This window comes from Asterias rubens, chromosome 17 (genome assembly GCF_902459465.1).
Source record: "Asterias rubens chromosome 17, eAstRub1.3, whole genome shotgun sequence".
NCBI lineage: Eukaryota > Metazoa > Echinodermata > Asteroidea > Forcipulatida > Asteriidae > Asterias > Asterias rubens.
In genome coordinates this window covers 13059119-13085646 of record NC_047078.1, presented here as the reverse complement: position 1 = coordinate 13085646, position 26528 = coordinate 13059119, and the positions used below count along the sequence as shown (strand labels likewise).

The following is a 26528-nucleotide window of genomic DNA, read 5'->3' as shown; positions in this document are numbered from 1 at the left end:
AATATTTGGGATCTTACACAAGATATCTTTGATATTTTTGTTTTAAGGACAAGGGACCGTAGGGATGCCCACAAAAAGGAACACTTACTCAATTCCATAGTTGCATTCCATACATTATTTATTGAGATTCAAAAGTAATAAGCCACATCCATGAATCTGACAATCATGTCTGCTGTTTAAAACCATTGTCCTCCATTTGGATTATTAGTATCAAAGTCTTAACGAAGTAAAAGAACCCAGTGCACTTATCAAAAAGAGAAGGGGTTCGCCCCACTGTCCCTGGTCCGATCGGCAGCAAATTGCGCCACAGCACCTAGTAAAGCATTACATGGTGCTATAAGAATTAGGTCTCATAATTCAAACTTAGTCCAACATATTGCAGGACATACTGTATGTTACAGCGCCAGGAGCGTCACTGGGTGACGGAGATGTGTGCTATATAAGAAGCCACAATTATTATTATTAATTACTATTATTAAGTCTTATATAGCGCTACCAAACAAGGTACTCAAACTCTCAGAAAGATAGGTAATTGCAGTGATGAATTCTGAGACCCACTTATTTAGCACCTTATTAAAGGGTTTCAAAGGTGCTACAGCGCGTACAGCAGCCACAGCCAGGAACACCGGGGCGAACCCCTTCTCTTTTAGATAAGTGCACTGGGTTCTTTTACATGCGTTACACAACACATGGGACCAACGGCTTTACGTCCCATTCGAAGGACGAAGCAATGGCTAAGTGTCTTGCTTAAGGACACAAGTGTCACAGCTGGGGATTCGAACCTACACTCTGCTGATCAGAAACAGCAGAGTTTGAATGCGGTGCTCTTAACCGCTCGACCCCAACACTTATACACTTCCTCATCATTAGGCATAACGTTAACCATCAACATCCTCTTTAGTTTTGACCTTATTTTGATTTCTTGACTTTACATGTATACCCTGTATTATTGTTAATTGTGCCTCTACACTTAACCCCAAGTTGCATCTCTCTTCAGTCACTTAACCCATATCTGCCGAGCTATGTAATAATACGTAGCCAAGCAAACGCTACAAAAGCTGAGCTACATGATTTTCCGTAGTGATTTTTTGCTTGATATACTCGTCATTCGTTACCCCTACAGACTATTTTTATACCAGAAATGTATCCCACAATCCTTTGCTTTCAATACACGCTACAATCAGACATGTTTCGCTGAGTTTCATGTCAATTTTGATAAATATTTGGGCTGAATAGTCTAAATTTCCAGCGGAAGAGGTGAAGTCCACAGCACAAGGGTTGCACTGTTTTGATGTGAGTTTTTGCCATATTAGACAGAGAAAATTTTCTGAGGAAAATGTTAGGTTATTGATAGAGTGGAACGTCCTCCATCATCGTCAGAATGGAACATGTTGACAAGTTATGTATTATTTTGAAGCTAAGGAAACACTCTTTCCAGCCATGATACTCTTGTCAAGTTTGGTTTGTGTCCAGTATTTTTATTGTCTGAGAAGCAACCTTTTTTTCCCCAAGTATCTAATTTTCTTGTTTTTTCCTGTAACTTTAAACCATTAGGGCACCTATAAAGTGAGACGATTGAAGAGAATTTTGTCCTCTTTCCAAAGGTATATTACAAAGTGTTTCGGTCAGTGATCACATTGTTTATTACATAAATGTTTCCAGATGCATGAATAAACAATACACGTATGTGCAACGGCTTACATGTACGCACATACAGCCTTATTTGTAAATAAATGCTTTAGCGGATATGGGTTAAGTTTACATAGAGTTTATTCAGTGTTAATTACATATCGTACCTACTCTCACTATACTTATTAATGTTAACGATAGTCCATTTGTGTTTTTGTTGGTCTGTGCATGTCTACCACAAGCTTGAACTTTTCTGATTATGCCCCCATTTCCAATTCTCCTCACTACTGTTCTTTGTGATTGCTATTTTAATTATCTGTTGGAATGGAAATAAATGTCTTGAAATGAATCAACAATGGCTTAGAACCCTGTACATAAGTATTGTATCATAATTTCATCTTCTCTCTACGTGAAGACATTTCAGTCAATGTGCTTTTAAATGCTGCAGTGTTTAAATAATATGGTAATGATACATAACTTGATAGTTTTATGGATGGAAATTTGCACCGGGATAAAGAATATGAATTCTTTGTTTTACCAATCACCAATGTGTGTTAGTACTGTATACTCGGTACTTACTGGAGAATGTGAATAAAACCATTTGTGGAAGTAGTTTTGAGAAGAGCCAGGGTTGAGATTGGCAAGTCTCATGGAGACAGTGTGCTTTTCTCATCTCCAGGAGCAACACCAACAAAGTGCAGTTTGAAACATTGAGACTATATCTCAACCATTGAGACTATATCTCAACCATTGAGACTATCTCAACCATTGAGACTATATCTCAACCATTGAGACTATATCTCAACCATTGAGACTATATCTCAACCATTGAGACTATATCTCAACCATTGAGACTATATCTCAACCATTGAGACTATATCTCAATTATTGAGACTATATCTCAACCATTGAGACTATATCTCGATGCTATATCTCAACCATTGAGACTATATCTCAACCATTGAGTCTATATCTCAACCATTGAGTCTATATCTCAACCATAGCTCTTCATCTGACAAGCACTTATCCTAGTGACATCGTTGTTACCCATAAACCTATTCAGATCTTACTTCTTACACCATAAATACTTTAAATCTTACTTAAAATAAAACTTGTGTGTAAGTTTGTTTTGTTTCTAGCTACTGTACCTGAATTTTCCTGACTTTGCGACCGTGTATTTCTATTGCACTAACCTGTACTGGCCACATTCCTCCAATAATACCAGCTTGTATGGACACACCGTACACTACTGCTAACTCTGGATCAATTTCTACATTAGGTTCCTTATTAAAGAAATCAGCTACAAGCCGACGAACACGTGGAATGCGTGTTGAGCCTCCAACTAATACCACTTCATCTATATCAGTAGTAGACATTTCAACATCATCTAAAACTAGTTGGATAGGCTGAAGCACCTTCTTGAACAGTTCCTCATTTAAAGTGTCAAATGTTTCTCTGGTTAGTTGTTCAACAAACATGGTTTTTACATTCAGGGATGTTAATGGAATTTTCAGAAGCACCGAGTGATGAGTTGTCAAATTTATCTTAGCTTCTTCTACCGCAAGGCGTACTCGTTGTAAATCCAACGGGTTTTCTAATAACTGTCCGTACCGCTTGAAGATTAGATCACAGCAATACTCCATTAGACGTTGGTTAATATCTTGCCCACCAAGATGGTTATTGCCTGCAAAATAAATATTTGTTTGCACTGTAATATCAAATTAAAAGCAAATTAACTGCAACAGATGTCAAAATCCAATACAGTGTACTAACACCTACAAAAACACACCAAAAACGAAAAAAAGAAAAAAAATGCAAATGCAAACTCCAAATTTATTTTCCGAGACACATGGATCGAGTTGGTTTGTGTGTAATAAGTCAGTTACATAGATTACCGAAGGTCACAAGTCATTTGGATCAAAGTTCACTTGCCATTTGAGTCAAAAGTCACTTGTCATTTTGGTCAAAAGTAACTTGTTATTTGGGTCAAAAGTCACTTGTCATTTGGGTCAAAAGTAACTTGTTATTTGGGTTCCCGAGCGGGCACTAGTCTTTGAAAATAGTGCCTGGTTACAGCGCCCTCTCTTGACTCGAACCGTGAACAGTAACTACAATAATTCCTTTCTTTTCCAGATTTCTGTTCTTATTTCACATTTAAGACCGTGCTGTGTTATAAAGCACATATTCATAAATACCTCAAACAGTTTTGCTATTCCTATTGGTGGAAAGCGCATCACGTGGGTGTGCATAAACCTTTTGTTAATGCACAGTAAAAAGCGTTAACAACATGGGCGTGACACGCGAGCTTATAAGACAGTTTCATCATTCCTATTGGTCGAGAGCAATGGCCAGGACACTTGTGCCACATCACGTGATACGCGCGACGGCACAGCATTCCCTTATAAGGAGTTGTTTACCTGAGGGCGGCGGAGGGCTTTACCATTTCATAGCTGGAGGGGTGTTGTGTTGAAAGAAATCATTGAACAATTATAATTTTTGCATTTATTTTACTTTTTGACCAAAGGTGTTGATGTTTTTTGACCGAAAAGGTATTTATGAATGGGAATCAAAGTGTGTTGAATCGGTTTTCAACTAATGGTTTAAACCCGCCGAGGCCTGGTTCTTGATAATTTACCTCGACTTCGTCTCGGTAAAATTGTCAAGAAATTATCAAGAACCAGGCCTCGTTGGGATTAAACCACTAGTTGAAAACCTCTTCACCACACATTGATTCCCTTATTGACTGGCACAATTCGGTAACTAGTGTACGTCTATTCCCCCTCGGGCCTGTGAGTGACCAGAAGAGCGACCTATTTCCCGAGGCCGAATCCCTCTTCTGGTCAATCAAAGTCCCTCGTGGGAATAGACGTACACTAGTTACCGAATTACGCCAGTCAACATGTGTATACTGATGTTAGATGACTATTAGAGGTTTATGCATTGTTTGCAGGAAACTTACCAGCCATAGCTATTGTTTGAAACATTCCTCCATACACAGTAAGTAGTGATACATCTAGAGTACCTCCTCCCATGTCAACCACAATAATGTTAGATACACCTTTCTGTTTGTGTAGTCCATATGCCATAGCTGCTGCTGTCGGCTCATTAATCATTCGCATCACTTCAAGTCCTACAGATTCAAGCAAAATTAAAAACAAACAAGATAATGAGAACACAAAAAATCAAGTTTATATGTTTGCCTGCCATTTTTTTAACCAAAATCCATTCAGTTTAACACCCAGCTCATTAAATTTAGTTTGAAAATGAGTATTCAACAGAAAAAAAGGAGTAATTCAATTTCTCCAGATTAGCATTCACTTGTCAAATATCATGCAAGACTCATTCATTTTGGTAATGTTGCCAGATGTTATCAGGTTGCGCCTCATCTTCAACGACCTCCTCGTCTCTGTCGCTGTTCTCTCCATCATCGTCAGCTTCTCCACCATCTTCAAAAAACCCTGTTCTATTGGAAAGCACTTCCCAACGGACACCGGATGCTTCAAAAAGCATGGAAACAGCTTGCTTGACTTCAATGGGTTTTGGAGTTTCACTAGAGTCGTAGTTGTGAAGCAGACATTTGACTTCAATGGGTTTTGGAGTTTCACTAGAGTCGTAGCTGTGAAGCAGACATTTGACTTCAATGGGTTTTGGAGTTTCACTAGAGTCGTAGCTGTGAAGCAGACATTTGACTTCAATGGGTTTTGGAGTTTCACTAGAGTCGTAGCTGTGAAGCAGACATTTGACTTCAATGGGTTTTGGAGCTTCACTAGAGTCGTAGCTGTGAAGCAGACATTTGACTTCAATGGGTTTTGGAGCTTCACTAGAGTCGTAGCTGTGAAGCAGACATTTGACTTCAATGGGTTTTGGAGTTTCACTAGAGTCGTAGCTGTGAAGCAGACATTTGACTTCAATGGGTTTTGGAGTTTCACTAGAGTCGTAGCTGTGAAGCAGACATTTGACTTCAATGGGTTTTGGAGCTTCACTAGAGTCGTAGCTGTGAAGCAGACATTTGACTTCAATGGGTTTTGGAGCTTCACTAGAGTCGTAGCTGTGAAGCAGACATTTGACTTCAATGGGTTTTGGAGCTTCACTAGAGTCGTAGCTGTGAAGCAGACATTTGACTTCAATGGGTTTTGGAGTTTCACTAGAGTCGTAGCTGTGAAGCAGACATTTGACTTCAATGGGTTTTGGAGCTTCACTAGAGTCGTAGCTGTGAAGCAGACATTTGACTTCAATGGGTTTTGGAGTTTCACTAGAGTCGTAGCTGTGAAGCAGACATTTGACTTCAATGGGTTTTGGAGCTTCACTAGAGTCGTAGCTGTGAAGCAGACATTTGACTTCAATGGGTTTTGGAGTTTCACTAGAGTCGTAGCTGTGAAGCAGACATTTGACTTCAATGGGTTTTGGAGCTTCACTAGAGTCGTAGCTGTGAAGCAGACATTTGACTTCAATGGGTTTTGGAGCTTCACTAGAGTCGTAGCTGTGAAGCAGACATTTGACTTCAATGGGTTTTGGAGTTTCACTAGAGTCGTAGCTGTGAAGCAGACATTTGACTTCAATGGGTTTTGGAGTTTCACTAGAGTCGTAGCTGTGAAGCAGACATTTGACTTCAATGGGTTTTGGAGCTTCACTAGAGTCGTAGCTGTGAAGCAGACATTTGACTTCAATGGGTTTTGGAGTTTCACTAGAGTCGTAGCTGTGAAGCAGACATTTGACTTCAATGGGTTTTGGAGCTTCACTAGAGTCGTAGCTGTGAAGCAGACATTTGACTTCAATGGGTTTTGGAGTTTCACTAGAGTCGTAGCTGTGAAGCAGACATTTGACTTCAATGGGTTTTGGAGCTTCACTAGAGTCGTAGCTGTGAAGCAGACATGTGACTTCAATGGGTTTTGGAGCTTCACTAGAGTCGTAGCTGTGAAGCAGACATTTGACTTCAATGGGTTTTGGAGTTTCACTAGAGTCGTAGCTGTGAAGCAGACATTTGACTTCAATGGGTTTTGGAGCTTCACTAGAGTCGTAGCTGTGAAGCAGACATTTGACTTCAATGGGTTTTGGAGCTTCACTAGAGTCGTAGCTGTGAAGCAGACATTTGACTTCAATGGGTTTTGGAGCTTCACTAGAGTCGTAGCTGTGAAGCAGACATTTGACTTCAATGGGTTTTGGAGCTTCACTAGAGTCGTAGCTGTGAAGCAGACATTTGACTTCAATGGGTTTTGGAGTTTCACTAGAGTCGTAGCTGTGAAGCAGACATTTGACTTCAATGGGTTTTGGAGTTTCACTAGAGTCGTAGCTGTGAAGCAGACATTTGACTTCAATGGGTTTTGGAGCTTCACTAGAGTCGTAGCTGTGAAGCAGACATTTGACTTCAATTGGTTTTGGAGCTTCACTAGAGTCGTAGCTGTGAAGCAGACATTTGACTTCAAAGGGTTTTGGAGCTTCACTAGAGTCGTAGCTGTGAAGCAGACATTTGACTTCAATGGGTTTTGGAGCTTCACTAGAGTCGTAGCTGTGAAGCAGACATTTGACTTCAATGGGTTTTGGAGTTTCACTAGAGTCGTAGCTGTGAAGCAGACATTTGACTTCAATGGGTTTTGGAGCTTCACTAGAGTCGTAGCTGTGAAGCAGACATTTGACTTCAATGGGTTTTGGAGCTTCACTAGAGTCGTAGCTGTGAAGCAGACATTTGACTTCAATGGGTTTTGGAGTTTCACTAGAGTCGTAGCTGTGAAGCAGACATTTGACTTCAATGGGTTTTGGAGCTTCACTAGAGTCGTAGCTGTGAAGCAGACATTTGACTTCAATGGGTTTTGGAGCTTCACTAGAGTCGTAGCTGTGAAGCAGACATTTGACTTCAATGGGTTTTGGAGCTTCACTAGAGTCGTAGCTGTGAAGCAGACATTTGACTTCAATGGGTTTTGGAGCTTCACTAGAGTCGTAGCTGTGAAGCAGACATTTGACTTCAATGGGTTTTGGAGCTTCACTAGAGTCGTAGCTGTGAAGCAGACATTTGACTTCAATGGGTTTTGGAGCTTCACTAGAGTCGTAGCTGTGAAGCAGACATTTGACTTCAATGGGTTTTGGAGCTTCACTAGAGTCGTAGCTGTGAAGCAGACATTTGACTTCAATGGGTTTTGGAGTTTCACTAGAGTCGTAGCTGTGAAGCAGACATTTGACTTCAATGGGTTTTGGAGCTTCACTAGAGTCGTAGCTGTGAAGCAGACATTTGACTTCAATGGGTTTTGGAGCTTCACTAGAGTCGTAGCTGTGAAGCAGACATTTGACTTCAATGGGTTTTGGAGTTTCACTCGAGTCGTAGCTGTGAAGCAGACATTTGACTTCAATGGGTTTTGGAGCTTCACTAGAGTCGTAGCTGTGAAGCAGACATTTGACTTCAATGGGTTTTGGAGCTTCACTAGAGTCGTAGCTGTGAAGCAGACATTTGACTTCAATGGGTTTTGGAGCTTCACTAGAGTCGTAGCTGTGAAGCAGACATTTGACTTCAATGGGTTTTGGAGCTTCACTAGAGTCGTAGCTGTGAAGCAGACATTTGACAGGATGTGTCTGGTAGTGGACTTTCATGTTCATTATGGTCCATGGTTTGAAGATGAGAAGTTGTGTTCGGAGGAAAGAATTGGAAAGTGATGGCCTAAAGGTTTGGTACTTTGGGATCAGCTGCACAGTTATCCAGGAACAGAAGAACCTTGCTACGCTGGCGGGAAACCTTTCAATCCAAATGCCATACCCATTTGCTGAATAGATCCAAAACCATCTACGCTTTTATGTTGGCTTGATAGATCACTGGGAGAGAACAGACATTCTAGAAGCACCGTGGGTTCTGGAACTTCCTGATGACAAGTGGCTTCAGTTTCTGGGACTCATCCATGTTGGAACAGAGCATGACCATCATCAGCACCCTTACTCTGTTTGCCACCATGATACTGTTCACCTTTAAACAACAGCATCTTGTCTAGAATGTAGCGTAAAACAGACCAGTCTTGTAGCCACGGATGATGCTGGGAAGGGATGATTTGTGAAAGTGTCGTGGCTGAGCGGTTTAGAGCACCGAATTCAAACTCTGGTGTTTCTGATCAGCAGAGTGTGGGTTCGAATCCCCAGCCATGACACTTGTGTCCTTAAGCAAGACACTTGACCATTGCTTCGTCCTTCAGATGGGACGTAAAGCCCTTGGTCCCATGTATTGTGAACGCATGTAAAAGAACCCAGTGCACTTTTTGAAAAGAGAAGGGGATCGCCCCGGTGTTCCTGGCTGTGGCTGCTGTATGCACCGTAGCACCTTGTAAACCCTTAGGTGCTAACTAATTGGGTCTCAAAATTCATCACTGCAATAACCTATCTTTCTGAAAGTGTGTATCTCAGCGCCTTGAGTACCTTGTTTGGTAGATACGTGCGCTATATAAGACTTGGATATTATTGTTATTATTATTAAGGGTTTCTTTCAACCAGGTCATGAGGGATGTCGGGTCAAAACTTGCACTTTCCCTGAAGATCGACAGCCGATTTCACGAAACTCTAGGATTAATCCTAACTCAAGTTAGGACGAGTGACCCGTCCTAACTTAGGATGGGTTCAATGCGTCCTACGTATTTGGATGCGGAACTGATCTCGTCCCAAGTCATAAGAAGAATCCTAAGTTAGGAAGAGTTTGGTGAAATCGACGGCTGCTTGTGTAGAATGCTGTTCTGGTCTTTAAATTCGGAAAGCCAACCCAAGCTTGCTTGGCAGTTTTTGTATCCCAAATCTCTCCTTATTTGTGAAGGAGAGGTCCATTCACGGGAAGATTTTTGCTGCACATGCCTTAAAACCAATGTAGGAGTGCCTCCTTAACATCTTCAAGCAAAGCAGTGCGGCATCTTTTTCTTGATGGTTGCTACTTTGATGACTGGAATCTTGACTGGATGTCATCTCGATTCTTCAAAATAGTTTGTACTAGCCTTTGACCTCTGCTTTCTTTGCCCCCGCACCCACAGCCGAAATATCTCCATCTTGGAATCAAGGGTATTAAAAACTGATGGGGGTTAAAAACTGATGTTTTCATTTCGTAACACATATTACTTCAATGAGTGTGTGAGGCGTCACATTTAAGGTCATACAAAATTCCACATTATTTCGGACAGGAGGGTCGTATGATCGTGATTTTTATTTTCTTTAAAATGTTAAGATTTGCTTGTGATAATCTCAAAAATTTAATTTACTTGATATTCCTCAATTTAATAGAGGGGGTAACAATCATATGTGTGTGTGCCCCACTAGTTTTAATATGTTTATGATTTAACATTTCATATCATTCTTGATACAAATTAGTCACCTGCTAACTCTGCAGCCTTCCTGGTATAATTCCGCTGCATTTCATCAAATTCTGCTGGCACTGATAAGACAACTTTATTCACTTTGAAGCCCAAATTACGCTCTGCAGTAGTCTTTAGTTCTGACACAATACAAGACCCAACATATTCAGGAGTCACTTCATCTGAATTCACTTCAAACCTGGCCATTCCATTCTTCAACTTCACCTGCAAGACAAAAAGTATAGATTAAATCAATTAGTTATAATAGCAAATCAATTAGTTATAATAGCAAGAGATTGGTGATTATTGAGGAAGCAACACTTCTTCTGTATGCACTATTATTAACAAGTCTGAAATGCTCTTGCTTAACATACCATGTACAACTTTAAGTTACTATAAAGACAATTTCATTATCAAGCAAAAACCATCATCAGCAACATCATAAAGTTTGTAGATAAAAACAAAGGGCTAAAAATAATGCACTTTTCACTATTATGGACATTTATCAGAAAACAGGCTCATAGTCATTGACAAATAAAACAAAAGACAACACTTGATACAGATAGACAGGAATGTTTCTATAGTTAGTTAGTGGTGGGCTTTCACAGAACTGTGACAAATCTTGACAGAATTTCAAACAATAATGTGCTATTCCCTGCTTATTACAGGAAATAAATAACTGGGCCATCTCAGACCCCACCCAACACATGATGGCCCAGCAGCTAAGAGCACCGAATTCAAACTCTGGTGTTTCTGATCAGCAGAGTGTGGGTTCCAATCCCCAGCCGTGACACTTGTGTCCTTTAAGCAAGACACTTAACCATTGCTTCGTCCTTCGGATGGGACGTAAAGCAGTTGTCCCATTAAAAAAAGGGGGTTCGCCCCAGTGTTCCTGGCTGAATTGGCAGCATTGCGTCACAGCACCTTGTAAACCATTACAGGGTGCTATGTTTCCGGTCTCATACATGTAGTTCAGTGATAGTCCAACATACCTTGCAGGAAAATACTGTTAAAAACGCCTTGAGTGTTACTGAGTGATGGATATGTGCGCTATATAAGAAGCCACAATTATTATTATTATTCTTTCTAAAGTGTCTGTGGATTTTGTTCATCATGGACTTGAAAAGCACTAATAGTCCAGGCATTATTTGATATGACCTCGGACAAATTGCAACAGAAAGTCTGTATACTGTTTCATACTCAGAATTTTGTCCTCTGTAACATATCAAAACCCTTAAGCAATCCGAGTGGGGGAAAGTGTCATGGCAGCCATTTTTTAAAATGGCCGCCAAAAACCAGATTTTTCCCAATATCTTTGTTCTAAAGGACTTAGGGCTTAAATTTTAAGTGCTTAACATACATTTTCACTGACTCGGAATCAAGTGAAACGCATTTCCTAAAGTTAAACCTGGCCAAAAAATAAATGGCGACCATTTTCCAAAATGGCCGGAACCTTCCATCTGGTTCTTGTAGGGCAGCAGGCTCATCAACCAGGTGTTGCGTGGAGGCCCTCTGGGTCTCTTCCAGAATGGGCCAGGACGGAGTCCCCCCCCCCCCCCAAGCGTTGACGCTCAGCTTCAGGGCGGCATGTGCTGGAGTGTCTTCTGGAAGCCGACGGACGTGGCCAAAGAGGGAGTGGCGTCGCCGTGAGATGGTCACATGGATGTCCTCAAGACCGGCGGTTTCCAAAATTGATTCGTTGGAAACAAAGTTTGACCAACGGACACCGAGTATCCACCGTTGGCATCTGGTGTTAATGCTTGAAGCCTACATCCATCTTCTACCAAAAGTGTCCAGGTTTCTGACCCGTAGAGTAGGATGGGGAGAACGCATGTTGTGTACACCCTAAACTTAGTTTTGAGGTTGAGAAGCATGTTCCGCCACAAACGATCTAGCTGGTCAAAGGTTGAAAAGGCGAGCCCGAGTCGTCGATGGATGTCGGGAGAAGAGTGACCTTCAGAACAGATTTCGCAGCCGAGATATCTGAACTTATCTGTGGTCTCGACAGGCTGGCCCTATACAGACGCTGGGGCGGAAGATGGTTTGAGGCGGCGCAGTTCTGGATCTTGGTTTTAGCCCAGGATGTATGTAGACTCATTGTCCCAGCTTCTTCCTCGAACTTCTGGAGCGTGGTAGGCCACTCACTGTGCTCTCTGACAAACAGGGCGGCATGTTCAGCATAGGCTAGGTCGGTAAAGGACGTTTCTCCAGCCAATACACCGAGATCAGCCTGACAGCGATTTAGTACCCAGTCAATGGCACAGCAAAATAGGGCTGGGGCCAGGACGCAGCCTTGGCGAACACCGGAGGTGCTGATGAAGGGACAGGATGTGTCGTTGCCAACACGCACGGAGGAGGTGCTGCCGTCATGCAAGTCCTGAACCAGGTGAAAAAGAAACGGTGGAACTCAGTTTGCTTTCAGGGCTTCCCGATCTATAGAGTCAAAAGCTGCCTTAATGTCGACATATTAAGCAACGTGGAGAGGTATTTCAAACTCGCAGTTCAGTTCTGACAGGTGAGCACTGCATCCATTGTTGAATGGCCCCGTGAAACCAGACTGCTGGGGTCGGCGGTGACGGGTGAGTACAGGTTCTAGGCGAGACAGGAGTACATGACAGAAAACCTTTCCATGGACTGAGAGTAGAGTTATAGGCCTGTAGTTGCTGCATTGGTTTCTCTGACCTTTCCCTTTGTATATGGAGATGATGACAATATTCCTCCAATCGGAAGGTACTGATCTATAAGAGTCAAAAGCTGCCTTAATGTCGACATATTAAGCAACGTGGAGAGGTATTTCAAACTCGCAGTTCAGTTCTGACAGGCGAGCACTGCATCCATTGTTGAACAGCCCCGTGAAACCAGACTGCTGGGGTCGGCGGTGACGGGTGAGTACAGGTTCTAGGCGAGACAGGAGTACATGATAGAAAACCTTTCCATGGACTGAGAGTAGAGTTATAGGCCTGTAGCTGCTGCATTGGTTTCTCTGACCTTTCCCTTTGTATATGGAGATGATGACACAATTCATCAAATCGAAAGGTACCCTTCCTGAGGTCCATACTTTGAGGAAGAGTTTGTGAAGGGCTTTGCTTATCGGGGTCTCGGCACACTTGAGCAGTTCAGGAGGAGTGCCATCAGGTCCTGCAGCACGTCCGTTCTAAAATTTTCCTGATAGATTAACGTACCTCAGCCAGTGTGGGAGCAACATTTAATAACATTGAGGAAAATCAAACTGGAGAATGACATCATTGAAACAACACTTCGTTTAGAAAGCAGAAGAAGGGATCCTCAAATTATTACTTACGATTAAATCTCAATGTTAGGCCTATTTAGAAGCGGAAAGAATAGCAAAATATCTGTTTTATTGCGGCCATTTTGGAAAATGGCTGCCACTGTTGTGCTTTTTGGTCAGGTTTACCTTATTGTAACATGGTTCATTGGATTCCTGGTCCCAGAAAATGTATGTTTAGCACTTAAAGACAATGAACACTATTGGTAAATGTCAAAGACCAGTCCTCTTGCTTGGTGTATCTCAACATAGGCATAAAATAACTAACCTGTGAAAATTTGAGCTCGATTGGTCGTCGGAGTTGCGAGATAAATATGAAAGAAAAAAAACACCCTTGTCACACGAAGTTGTGTGCTTTCAGGTGCTTGATTTCGAGACCTCAGATTCTAAACTTGAGGTCTCGAAATCAAATTTGTAGAAAAATACTTCTCTCTCAAAAACTACGTCACTTCAGAGGGAGCCGTTTCTCACAATGTTTTATACTATTAACCTCTCCCCATTACTCATTACCAAGTGATTTTTTTTGCTGATAATTGTTTTGAGTAATTACCAATAATGTCCACTGCCTTTAAAATTAAAGCCGTAAGTCATTTAGAAGCGAAGATAATGGGAAACATCTGTTTTATGGCGGCCATTTTGGAAAATGGGGGCCGTTTTGGGAAATTGGCGGTAATTTTTTGCTTTTTGACCAGGTTTAGCGATACGAAATGCGTTTCATTTGATTCCTTGTCAGTGACAATGTATTTTTACCACTTAAAATTAAAGCCATAAGTCATTAAAGAAGCGGTGATATTGGAAAATGACGGGTTTATGGCGGCCATTTTGAAAAATGGCCGCCATGACACTTTCCCCCACTATGATTGCTTAAGAGTTTTGATATGTTATAGAGGAAAAAATTCTGGGTATGAAACAGTTTACAGACTTTCTGTTGCAATTTGTCCGAGGTTGACCCAATTTTTTTGCATGAAATGCCTGGACTATAAGTATCAAGCAGAATAGAATGAGTACCTTGAATGGATATCTGGCAGCCTGTTTCCTCAAACTCTCCTCATCAAACGTCTTGCCAATGAAGCGTTTAGCATCATATATTGTATTCTGTGTGTATTGTTCAGCTTGGCATAACGCATCATGCCCAATGAGTTTAGAACCATCTGGAGTGAAAGCCACCATGGATGGAATAGTTTGATGCAAATCATCAGCAAACACCTGAAATAACAGACCTTGTGTTAATATTGCTGGTAGAGAAGAATCATTTCAAACATTTCTCAATGTCAACAAATCCTAACAAATGAAAAGTTTAACCTTAAAACATTTGCCCAATTTCCCCAACATTTTGTTTACCTCTGTCAATAAATATAACAATCAACAACATTTGCCATACAATCAACATAATGTAGCATTTAGCGTTGTAAATATTAGTCAACATTGTTGAAAGAAATCAAGTCTCATCGCACCTGGGGGGACAGATCTTTTTCTATTGCAGCACCTCATCTCTGGAATCAACTACCTCTTAACATCAAAACATCCACTTCCATTCACTCTTTCAAAATATCTCTCAAAACACACCTCATGTCTATAGATCCATTCTTTTGTATTTAATTTGTTCTTTGTTATTTTTTTGGTATTTTCTCTGTAATAGCGCCCTAAGCAGTTTTGTGGATTTGTGCGCTCTATAAGACCTTGTTATTATTATAATTATTTTGCTGAAATTGCATTTGAAACTTAGCAATATGCTGCCCAAGTGTAGACCAAGTAAAAAGGGCCTTGTGATATCCTCTCAACCAATCAGAATTGACAAAACCTGTCTACTATATCGATTTGCAAATTTGTTGTTTAAATATTTATAGACCATCGTGTGTATATGTATCCCCATATTTTTTTAAGTAATGATCAGTTGATGTGACTAGAATTGTTTTAATGGCCAATCAAGTAAGCAGTTTATGCTGTGTAGACTGTACAGTGTGCCCAAAGCAAAGTAAGACATTCAAATTGAAAGAGTGGGGGTTTAGATCAGACTCAGTTCAGATTGTTGATGTGCTGGAAATCATCCCCACTGGATTGGTTTACAGTGATGATGATGTGAGAATTAGTGAATGAATCAACCAGATTGCATTAATGGTCACCTCCCAACCAATGGGAACAAAGCAGATCACAAAGCTACTCTACAACTAGTCACCAACCCATGGGAAACACCGACGAGGGCGCCCTAGGACAACATGAAAAATGTAATCCAGAGGGACCCCTCCAGACTGGGGACTGGGTGGTCTGTTTAGGAGGCAGAAGTGGCAGTGCAAGACGGGTCTATTTGGAAGCTTCTCACAAGTCAGTCTGCCGGCAACCTCTCTACCATGGGCAGCGCGCTGTATCACGCTAGCTCTGCGTACGTCTCTAACCCCTGGGAGGGAAACTCTGATCCGTGTATTTGATTGACTATCATATACGCCCAAAATTTGAAACGCCGTGCGTCTCTAAAAAGCTCTATACGCTGAAACGCGTGCGTATAAAGATGTACGTATTCACTTTTTTTGTCACGCACCACTCAACGCCAAGGCAAGTTTATGACTTTTATTACACACAGCACCTCCAGCGTGTGCGCGACTAACGCCCAACACAGAACGGATCAACCACAGGACTAATTGTAATATCCCTTATATTTGGATATTTTGGAGTAACACTTCCAGGGGTTATGATCGAGCAAGGCATGCTGGGAAAAAATGGCGCAGCGAGATCGATCACCCCTGCAGAGATGCCAACATTGAATTTAAAAAAAGAGTAGCATCTCCCAAAAGTTAAGGGCGAGCGCAGCTTGGGCTCCCTAAACCGATCTTTCTATTACTCTCTACAATGCTAATGAGCTCATTTTCAGGCATTGTCGTGAAATAACAATTAACCTCTGTATGCACCAACAAAACAGCTACAAATGTTTATAATGGCCAGTGAAAAAAAAAACTGAAAAAAAAAAAATTCCCTCATCTTCTGACTTTGTTTCAAAAATAAATGTAACATAACAAAGGGTGGCCTTACTTTATGTTTTTGTTTTAATGATCAGAAATGCAACAACAAGCTATTGGGAGAGAGAGACAAAAAAAAAAAGAAAAAAAAAAGGTGTCCGGAATTTGGGCAAAAAATACGTGTCCGTATTTTGGGCATTGTCTGGATATCGGCGCTACAATTACTAGTAAGAAAACATGGAAACTGTCTAGCTTAGATCTCACAGGCCACTCAGTTGAAGGTATTTTTGTTCAGAAGGTCTCCTTTTTTGTCGCCATTATTTCTGTACAGACAGCGTGGGCACAATAATAGTGGATACGTGAGGAATGAGATGTGACACGTTAGCTCACACACAACCTCATTCCCCACGCACGTGTGCACTATTCCCCATCGTGTAATAGAGATCAATGGGTACGATTTTGCAGCAATGCACTAGCGTAAAAATACTCATCCGGCCAGCCAGCGGGGGATCAGAGGGCACGCAACAATCATTACGTCGAGACACGTACATTGTTCGAGTGAATTCGCCGCTATTATTCAACACTGCGTTCTAACATTAAAAGTGTTTTTTCTTTTCTGTTACAATTATTTGGATATTTTTCTTAATCTTTATTTTTCCACTTAATAGCTCATTCGTTGTTTGCATGTATTGTACGATTCAATAAAAATATGTTGGGCGGCTTGTTTAGCGTGTTTTATTGAGTATTATCGTAGCGTCGTAGTCACGGCTCGAAATCGTATTTGCTACGCCCAAATCGTGTATGTTGGTATCTCTGCCCCTGGGAACAAGGTTGGGCTGCCGGTGCAGTAATGCATGATGCTAACTTATGATGATGATGAAGATGAAATAATTTCTTGAATGTTAATAAATCACTTGGACCATATTTAGTGGGGCTTCTGTTTCACACAGTTCATTTTCAGCCCATTAACAAAAAAGAAATCAAATCTAAATAAGCCATCAGAAAAATCGGCATGATTAAATACACAATTGTCTTACCTGAATATCTCCAGTTACAGCATGGTAGACTCCAATACATGAGTAGGTTGTACCTAGGTCTATACCAACAATTCTTGGTTTGGGGGGTGGTAGAAAATGCTGTCCCAGGTAGCCTGCTAACAGCAGAGCAAGAACTGACACACCTGTATTGTAATGACACCAAGATGAAGTTATAGAGTCAGACAGTTTCAAATTAAAACACAATATCTGGCAGAGCAAGAACTGACACACCTGTAATGTAATAACACCAAGATGAAGTTATAAAGTCAGACAGTTTCAAATTAAAACACAATATCTGGCAGAGCAAGAACTGACACACCTGTAATGTAATAACACCAAGATGAAGTTATAGAGTCAGACAGTTTCAAATTAAAACACAATATCTAGACACACTTTCTTCATAATGAGGTTTTGAAATCAAGTATCTGAAAGCACACAACTTGTAGGACAAGGGTAATTTTTCTTCCATTATTCTCTTGCAACTTCGACGACCAATTGATTTCAAATGTTCACAGGTTTGTTTATTTGTTGCATTATGTTGAGATACATGTACACCAAGTGAGAAGACTGGTCCTTGACAATATTACCAAAGGACTGGGGTGTCAAGGGGTGGATTTCACAAAGAGTTAGGACTAGTCTTATCTCGAGTTAGGACCAGTTACTCGTCCTAACTTAGGACTATCCATGCACTGTGTATATCTGCTAGGACTAGTCCTAAGTTAGGACTAGTCCTAACTCTTTGTGAATCAACCCCAGTGCCCTTAATAATAAATCTAAAATCTTGTATTGCACAGCAGGAGTTTGAAATGGTGTAAGTGCGAGCTGGCAAAGAGTAGGCCAAGTTAAATCACTGTGATAGAACCAAATATTTGGTAACACGTTATTTAAATTTGTCTGCATGTACATTACACTGTACATGTATTGTATATTCATGATGAATACCTCAAACAGTTTCGCTATTCCTATTGGTGGAGAGCGCATCATGTGGGGGTGCTTAAAGGGTTGATAAAGATCAGTTGAAGCTGTTTAAGACCAGGGCTTAAGCTAGGCTATGAAATGAAAAATGTGCTAGGTGCGCCCAGTAAGCACAAAATCGACCGTTATTGGCAGCTCTGTGAAATTTGGCTCTATGCTTAAACAGAGTGCTTAAGCAGAAATGGGGCTATAAGGACCCTTTTTGCTTGCTTGCCTGCCGCTATGAGCACAGATTTTTTACAAAGATTTTGAAAAAATATGTACAAACTTAGAATTTTGGCTCTGAAGCAGATTGTACAGTGTCTATTTTATTGTAGTTTTTCATGTTTTTTTAACAAAACTGCATTTTTGAATGAAAGTTAGTGACTCGTACTTAAACAGCTTTTTAAACCTTGCAGGGCCTTGGCCACGTGATAAAAGCACTCGCCTTTGGCTCGGACCTATTTCACATCGCCACGACCCTGCCAGTTTTAAACAGGCGCTCGTTGCTACCCTTTTATTCCCTTAAAACAGCTCGGTCCGTTAACAGCGCCAGCCACCAACTCAGTCATTACCACGCAGTGAAGACCGGGTCCTCGCACTGTTATTCCCTAATTAAAACCATGTGTTTATGTTAAGAGTATTATGGAATTGGGTTTCTACATTAAATTTTAATCAGTCAAAAGCAAACTGCAAATTAAACGTTGTCATCACGTAGGCTTTTAGGGAGTACAATAGCATTTCCCATTCAACAGTTAGGATCATCCTTGTTCCCAATGTTTTTGAGCAGAACAGCGCCGCCGCGCCGCTGCTAAAACAAAAGAGCACCTGTGCAAAAGGTTGTGTTTCGATTGCTATTAAATTTGTGCATTGGTGCCGCTATGCGACGCTGTATGATTTTTGATTGTCAAACAAACTCACAAACAGTCATTTGTGTGATTTGTGTGACTTTTCATAATGATATGCTTTTAAAATACATCAAATGACAAGGATCTATTGTCAGTTATATAAAACAAATATTGAGTGGCTTAAATTCGTGGTATGAAAACAATACGTGTATTATCGCTCGGTAAAATTTGGACTGTTCCATTTCACGAGGCTAATGGAACAGTCCAAATTTTACCGAGCAATAATATTCCTCCCATTCCACTCTGAGCCACTCAATATTTGTATACCATCCTATCTACTCTAGGGAGATCTGATCCATGGGAGTGCATAAGCTGTGGCCTACCTAATCTATCATCAAGCTTGTTTGATTCCATCATCCTTTCTCACCCAAACGAGTTCTATGTCAAGTAGTGGCATTGTGTTTCTGGAAATGAGCGCACTACATACACATGTACAGGCAGAACAAATCAAAGCATTTGTTCTTACTATGGAAGCGAGCCAACTTACAAAACAATTCATTAGGACACCCAAGAATGGGCCGATAACTTTGTCAAAAGCCACACTATGTCAACACAAATAAATCTCGTAGCAAAAGAAGAAGCTTGCACTAGATAAGATTGTTGATACCAATGTTCTATCTAAGATGAGCTCGTCCAGATATGGTCAATGCTGGTGGTTTGATACATCTACCAAACGCATGTGCCATAAAAAAGCACGGGCCGGCAAGAAGGTGAGGCACTACATCCGAGAAAAACCCTGTAGTCGTTACCACACTATCAAGAAAGATACACAGAGACTGTGCAAACAGTCTCACAACCAGTACATATCTGACATCATTGGCAGCAATCCCAGCAGCAACAAAAGATTGAGGGCCTTGGTTAAATCCAAACACTGCGATCCAAAACAAAAAGCAACATTTTAACAGACAGTCCTTATCTGTCAACAGTGATTCTTCATTACCAGATTTAGGACCAAGCGAACATCTAACCTTGGTCAACATCACCGTTCACCGCACAGGAATAACCAAGCTCCTCAAACAACTGAAACCTCACAAAGCAGCTGGGCTGGACGGTATACCTGTTAAACTCCTGAAAGAAACAGCTGCTCAAATCTCACCTGCAGTAAACATGCTATGTTCCAGGATTCCCTGAACCAGGGTTGTGTTCCATCATCCTGACAAACCCACATCATACCAATACTTTTTTTAAGTCAGAAGGACTCATTCTTAGCGCGCGTCACAACGAAATAAAAACCAAAATTCATCAGATATTTATTTGAAATATAAGAATATTGCTGTCGATAAATTACTTTGCATTTTTTCCCCACATGTTTCAGTGCAAAGGGCCATTCACGAACGGGACATTTAGCCTTACATGCCTTGTGAAACAAGTCAACTAAAAACTAAAATTTTTTAATTTCCCTATGATTGGTTAACCAAATGAAACAGTTTTTATGAATAAGATATTGATAAATCATATCTCATTATAAACAGTAACGCACCATCCAATACACGCAGCCAAATGTGTGAACACTTAAATTAGCTAAAGTTAAGATCATAATAATAATAATTGTAAATTAGCAAGACATTATAAACAAGAGATAGAATTTAAATTGTCTTAACTTAATCATAAAGCACAAGGCAGTTTCCATCACAATAGTTATCTCGCAACTTCGACGACCAATTGAGCTAAATTTTTCCCAGGTTTGTTATTTTATGCATGTTAAGATATGTCACCACGTCAGAAGACTAGTCTTTAACATGGTCTCCCTAGTAATATAGTGGAGACAATAGGGGAACGATACCCAAACAGTACACTGCTATCACGTCCGCAATAGAATTTGACTCTGCGTATCTCTATGTGAAGAAAATGTAAGTCACAGGTGGAGGCAGGTCTCTGGCATTATTCACGAGCCTCCAAGTTTCACGTCAGATGTTCAGGCTAGCCTAACAGTATGACTAGATGAGTAAGTGGTGAGAAATAAGATTGAATGCCAAAGATTGCACAGTAGAAGTGACAGTGTTCCCAGCAGTGTTCAAAGTTTGGGGTACCGATTAACTCGGTCCCAAGCCAACTCGGTCCCAAGTCAACTCAGTGTCGGTTCCAAGTCAGTCGGTCCCAAGCCAACTCGGTCCTTCGGCCTCCGCATGCGGTTAAGTGGTACGAGTGCGGATGACTTGTGTGCACACTAATCGTACAATGCGACAGTGTGTATAGTGTATACGGGTGGGTCATGCGGTGTGGTTACAGTACACCCACCATGCACAGTGTATACGGGTGGGTTTACACCGTCGTCTTTTCGGAGTGAATAATGCGACTGCCTTGAGCAAGGCTAACGGGCCCAGAGCTCGGCAGGCTGATGACGTCATGCTGATTCGCATATTCCAAGATGGCTGCACCGTGTACGAATTAGGGTAGCCGTGAGAGTTGTTGGGGACGGTCCAATTCAAAAATGTTTCGGTGGTTTGTACAACAGCAAGATGTCACTGAGGATTTGGTGGAAGTATTCGGCCAACCGGAAACCGAAGCCGTCGGTAGAGCTGGTAGCGTGGGTTCTTCGGCAGACTCCTCTTGATCTGCCACCACTGGCACTCAATATTTTGAGTATGAGCGCCAGTGGTGGGATCAACGAAATTTAAGGAGTGATTTACCGTGAGATGAGTAAAATTTTCCTGACTGAGGCAATCATACGCTTTCCAACAGTCCGATCTGATTGTGGATCCAGCGGCCACATATTCCTTAATTAAAGGAATAAGGGTCGCTGAATCCCGCTTTGGCACCTCAATCAGCAAAATTTCTTTTGTCTCACTACCTCGGTTATATTTCCGGCGAACGAATTTTGACTCGTCAATTTCAACCGTCATGCTCGGCCCACCAATCCCCTTGCTGTTACAGTTCCTCGACGACTCAAAGACAAACCTTGTGGCAAAAAGTGAACCAGTCCACGACAGTTTTACTACTGGTTTGTTCACCTTCGTGGACTGATGTTTCTCTGATTGCCTTAGAGGTTGTCACCCATGCCGCCCAGTAGTAGGTGAGCTTGAGGATTTTTTCAGTGACATCTTGCTGTGGCTAAACCAGCTGTCATGATGGATGCTGCAATTGCGAGACCGCTTCAGGCACCCCCGATGTGTGAACCGCTACGAGTACCCGTTGGCATGGTCCGTCTTCACGGACCATGTCAACAGGTGGCGGCAGTACCAACAATCGGGGGCGTCCGCAATTAGTCCACGTTCTTTGCGGAACGCAATTGCAGCATCCGTCGTGGCAACAGTCTCAAACAATCTCTCAGCGTTCCAAAAGGTAGCCATGGTTCAATGTAGAAAGCATGAGAAGATGACTTCAAGACTTCAAGAGCTTCCTTATATAGCCCAAAAGAACAATTGGGAGAATTTCTAAATAATGACTCTTGGTGATTACGTGCGTCCTCGGTGGAACTCCCCTCGGGACTCATACTAGTGGAACAATCCAAAATAACCTTTCACGTGACTGATGTGTGAAGAAGTTCATCATTCAGGACAGTATGAATATTCAACTTATGCAAAGCACTGGACAATCACAGCTTATTTTAATATTCATTAAAATTACATGTTCATTATGACCTTTATTGACCCGGGTAATGGCAAACACATCTAGGACAGACAACAAAAATTTGGTATCAACGCCTCGTAGCCCGGTGGGTTTAGCTATGGACTCTTTAATGTATAATAACTTGTTAACTCTGCTTTACAGGTTCGACTCCCGGTACTGCATTACATTATTTTATTGATTACTAACTATCTATTTCTTCCAGCAGAGACACCAGATAGAGATACATGGAGACTGGATGAGAGAGAAGGCAGGATAGAGGAGAGAAGGGAGAAACGGGAAACGGGGTGTTTTTCAAAAAAAAATTTAGGTTTAACTTTTCTTCTTTTTTTTTTATAATTTTTTTAAACCGGTCCCCTATAAAAACCACTTTTTCAAAAATATTCATCCTAGCCCAATCGATTGAAAACATCCTCAGGTGCCAAAAAAAAACGGCCGGAAATTGGTGGCAAGGTCGTAACATTTTTCCAAAATGAGAGTCGGAGAAAGGCAGCAAAGTTATCAGTAAAAATTTCTTTTTATAATTTTATTTGTTTCACTTTTCAATACACATAAAGCAAGCTAAGAGTTAGGCGAACAAATTCAGCCGGTTTATACTGCCGGGTGGCTCGTAGGGGAGGCGACAGAACTTTCTTAGCTGCATCATGAGGAAATGGTGTGGACATGTAGCTAAGGACTCAGCTAGCCTGTTAGTGAATAGTGTGGTGGATCGGTGTCAGGACACTTCGTACCTTTGCCACTTCATACCCTGGACACTTCGTACCTTTTCATTGATTTTGTTTTGACATTAAAATAATTTGTCAGAAATATTGGCGGAAGATGTTGTCCTTGGCGGTAATTATAACTTATAAAAAACATTAATTTCACATTTAAAATTACATTCACATATTCAAACAAAAATTATAATTCATTAAGTAGCCTATTATTAATTTTTATCTCAATGAACATTAAATTATTGAGGAATCCACATTTTAATGAAGGTACGAAGTGACGCGGCTGAAGGTGTAGAATGAGCATACATGTATACACATCTATTGTATATTGTCATACCGCCCTCTTGTGACTAGTATTGGTTAGGTGTCACATGTAAACACTTGGTGTAAGTTGCCATCTTGGATTGAGTCTTGATACAATAAACATCGTACTCGTACTCTCAGTCAGAGTCTCTTGCCTATTATTACAGAAGGTAGGAAGTGACTCAGCTGATGGTCACTTCGTACCCCGCCCACGGTACGAAGTTACCAATTTGGTTACGGTACGAAGTGTCCCGAAGGTCAAAGTGTCCAGGGTACGAAGTGGCAAGGGTACGAAGTGGGAATGTCAGACAACTCGTCCGTCGGACAACTCGTCCATTCGGACAACTCGACGGTTCAGACAACTCAACGGTTCGGACAACTCGACGGTTCGGACAACTCGACTTTGAGACAACTCGACGGATGGCCAAGACAAGTCGACGGTTGGGCGGCCGGCCTCCGTTACTGTCATGTTTACACGAACTTTCCTGTATAATTCCTGCGATTCTATAATATTGATCATTATTGTTTACCAATTATTATTTATCACAATAAGTGTGATGTTCCAGTGAAGCCATACTTGCAGAAACATCTGTTACTTTTATTTACTTTATTGCAACAACAATAACAACTCGAAATGCGGCGGGGTCATGGTAAAAAATAATAATAAAAAAATCAATTATCCGTTTGCCCGGATATAAACCCACCCACCATAATATACCCCCTCCCCCCGGGGAACGCCCTTGCATCATTGGCAAGTCGCTAGTCAGTACATCCCCACCCCCGGGCCGCTATTTACCCCTCCCGCCCCGCGCTGAGCCCCGTCATGGCCATCCGTCGACTTGTCTTGACCCCAAGTCGAGTTGTCTGACGGTTGAATAAATCATCTGTCGAGTTGTCCGAACCGTAGTTGCGATAATCGTAACCCTCCATCCTCCCGACGGTCGGAGACCGGAGGGTTACGACACAAGACTGATATTATCGGTGTAACTAGCAGTTTTGACCAGTTTTTGCCAGACTCGTGATCAGATTCGTCCTTTTTTTCCACTTTCCAAAATCATGACAGACATTCTAAACACATGGAGTTGATCTTTATTGTATGACAACGTCATCTGGAACCCTTAAAACAACATCATGAAAATATTTGGCAGAAAAAACGACAAAAACTTACCAAAAGACTGACCGAATATATCCATAATCCATAGCGGAGCCAACTGGTGATTTTGAACGTCGCACTTGCTTGGCAACAACCAATCAGCGTGACCCAACCAAACACGCATCTGTACGAGCCATGGCTGTCGTATGCTGTCACCGCCTGTGTGTGTAAGCACCGATCCCCCGCACCGAGTGCGCAGCATGCAGGCATGTACATGTACATGTACATGTACTGTATGAACATCGTGTTTGGTTGGGTCACGCTGATTGGTTGTTGCCAAGCAAGTGCGACGTTCAACATCACTAGTTGGCTCCGCTATGGATTATGGATATATTCGGTCAGTCTTTTGGTAAGTTTTTGTCGTTTTTTCTGCCAAATATTTTCATGGTGTTGTTTTAAGGGTTCCAGATGACGTTGTCATACAATAAAGATCAACTCCATGTGTTTAGAATGTCTGTCATGATTTTGGAAAGTGGAAAAAAAGGACGAATCTGATCACGAGTCTGGCAAAAACTGGTCAAAACTGCTAGTTACACCGATAATATCAGTCTTGTGTCGTAACCCTCCGGTCTCCGACCGTCGGGAGGATGGAGGGTTACGATTATCGCAACTATCGGAACCGTCGAGTTGTCTGAACCGTTGAGTTGTCCGAATGGACGAGTTGTCCGACGGACGAGTTGTCCGACAGACAAGTTGTCCGACGGACGAGTTGTCTGGTCTCCCGAAGTGGCAAAGGTACGAAGTGTCCGACATCCAATAGTGTTACTGTTACTATGTGTGGATAACTTTCCGTATGGCGCCACCACTTTTTCACTCATTTTTACAAAAAGGGATATATCAATCAGGTAAATTAGATACTATATTATTTTATTTCGAATGAAAAAGTGGTGGCGCCATACGGAAACTTTTCCCTATGTGTTAGTGTTACAGTGTTTTTAGTGTTGGCCAGAGTACAACTACAAGAAACAAGTGGGGCTAAAAACCAGGGAGGTACTGACAATGACACTGATCACATCACACTGTGTGTTCCTGGGAGGAGATAAGTTTCGGTATTGATACAAACACATCGCTTACCCAAAAAATTAAACGTGACGCTCATTCTTGGCTACTAGTACCACTCTTCGTCTTTTGGGGACAATTTACGAGCGGTCCTTCCTCTCTTTCTTCAGCGGCTAGCATCTGTTCGTCGGCGGCCTGCTGACATTAGAACGCCCTCTAGCGATGCAAAAGTAGTCACGACGTGATTGTCCAGCGTTATCAAAGTTAGACTTGCATACAAGTCGTTAAATGTTGTTACGGTGATACTGGTACGCCGAAAAGGAAAGGTTACGTCTATGCATAGAGTAAGGACAGAGCTCTATGGTCTATGCTACCATGGAGCAATAAACTATTGCTCCATGATGCTACGCAGCTGGTGCCAGGGTCGCTGCATATACATTGCAAACTATTATCACCTCGACCAATCACAACACAGATATAGAAAGCTTACCTCACTAAAAACAAAAACAAATAATTGAATCCAATGACATAAATCCAGAAAACTATTGAAAACATAGCGGCCTGTTGGGGTTGGCCGGTTGACGGAGCAGGCTGGTGTAGCCTTCATTGTCCAAGCCTAAACAGATTTCAAGTTTGAATTATTTGTTCCATTCAGTAAATCTGCCTAAAGCCAGGCAATGTAAAGCCAGGTAATGTGTAAAAGCCAGGCAATGTAAAGCCAG

At 41.5% G+C, this 26528-nt stretch overlaps 1 protein-coding gene across 1 annotated transcript; it reads right to left on the bottom strand.

Moving 5' to 3' along the window:
- Nucleotides 1-766: 766 nt before the first annotated feature.
- On the bottom strand, nt 767-26008 carry LOC117301591 (heat shock 70 kDa protein 13-like). Its single transcript, XM_033785620.1, has 6 exons — nt 25882-26008; nt 17210-17352; nt 14230-14427; nt 9956-10160; nt 4589-4759; nt 767-3313 (listed from the first exon to the last, which is right to left on the bottom strand). Exons 1-6 carry the CDS (start codon nt 25904-25906, stop codon nt 2769-2771), a joined length of 1287 nt encoding a protein of 428 aa, XP_033641511.1. The 5' UTR covers nt 25907-26008; the 3' UTR covers nt 767-2768.
- Nucleotides 26009-26528: the final 520 nt, after the last annotated feature.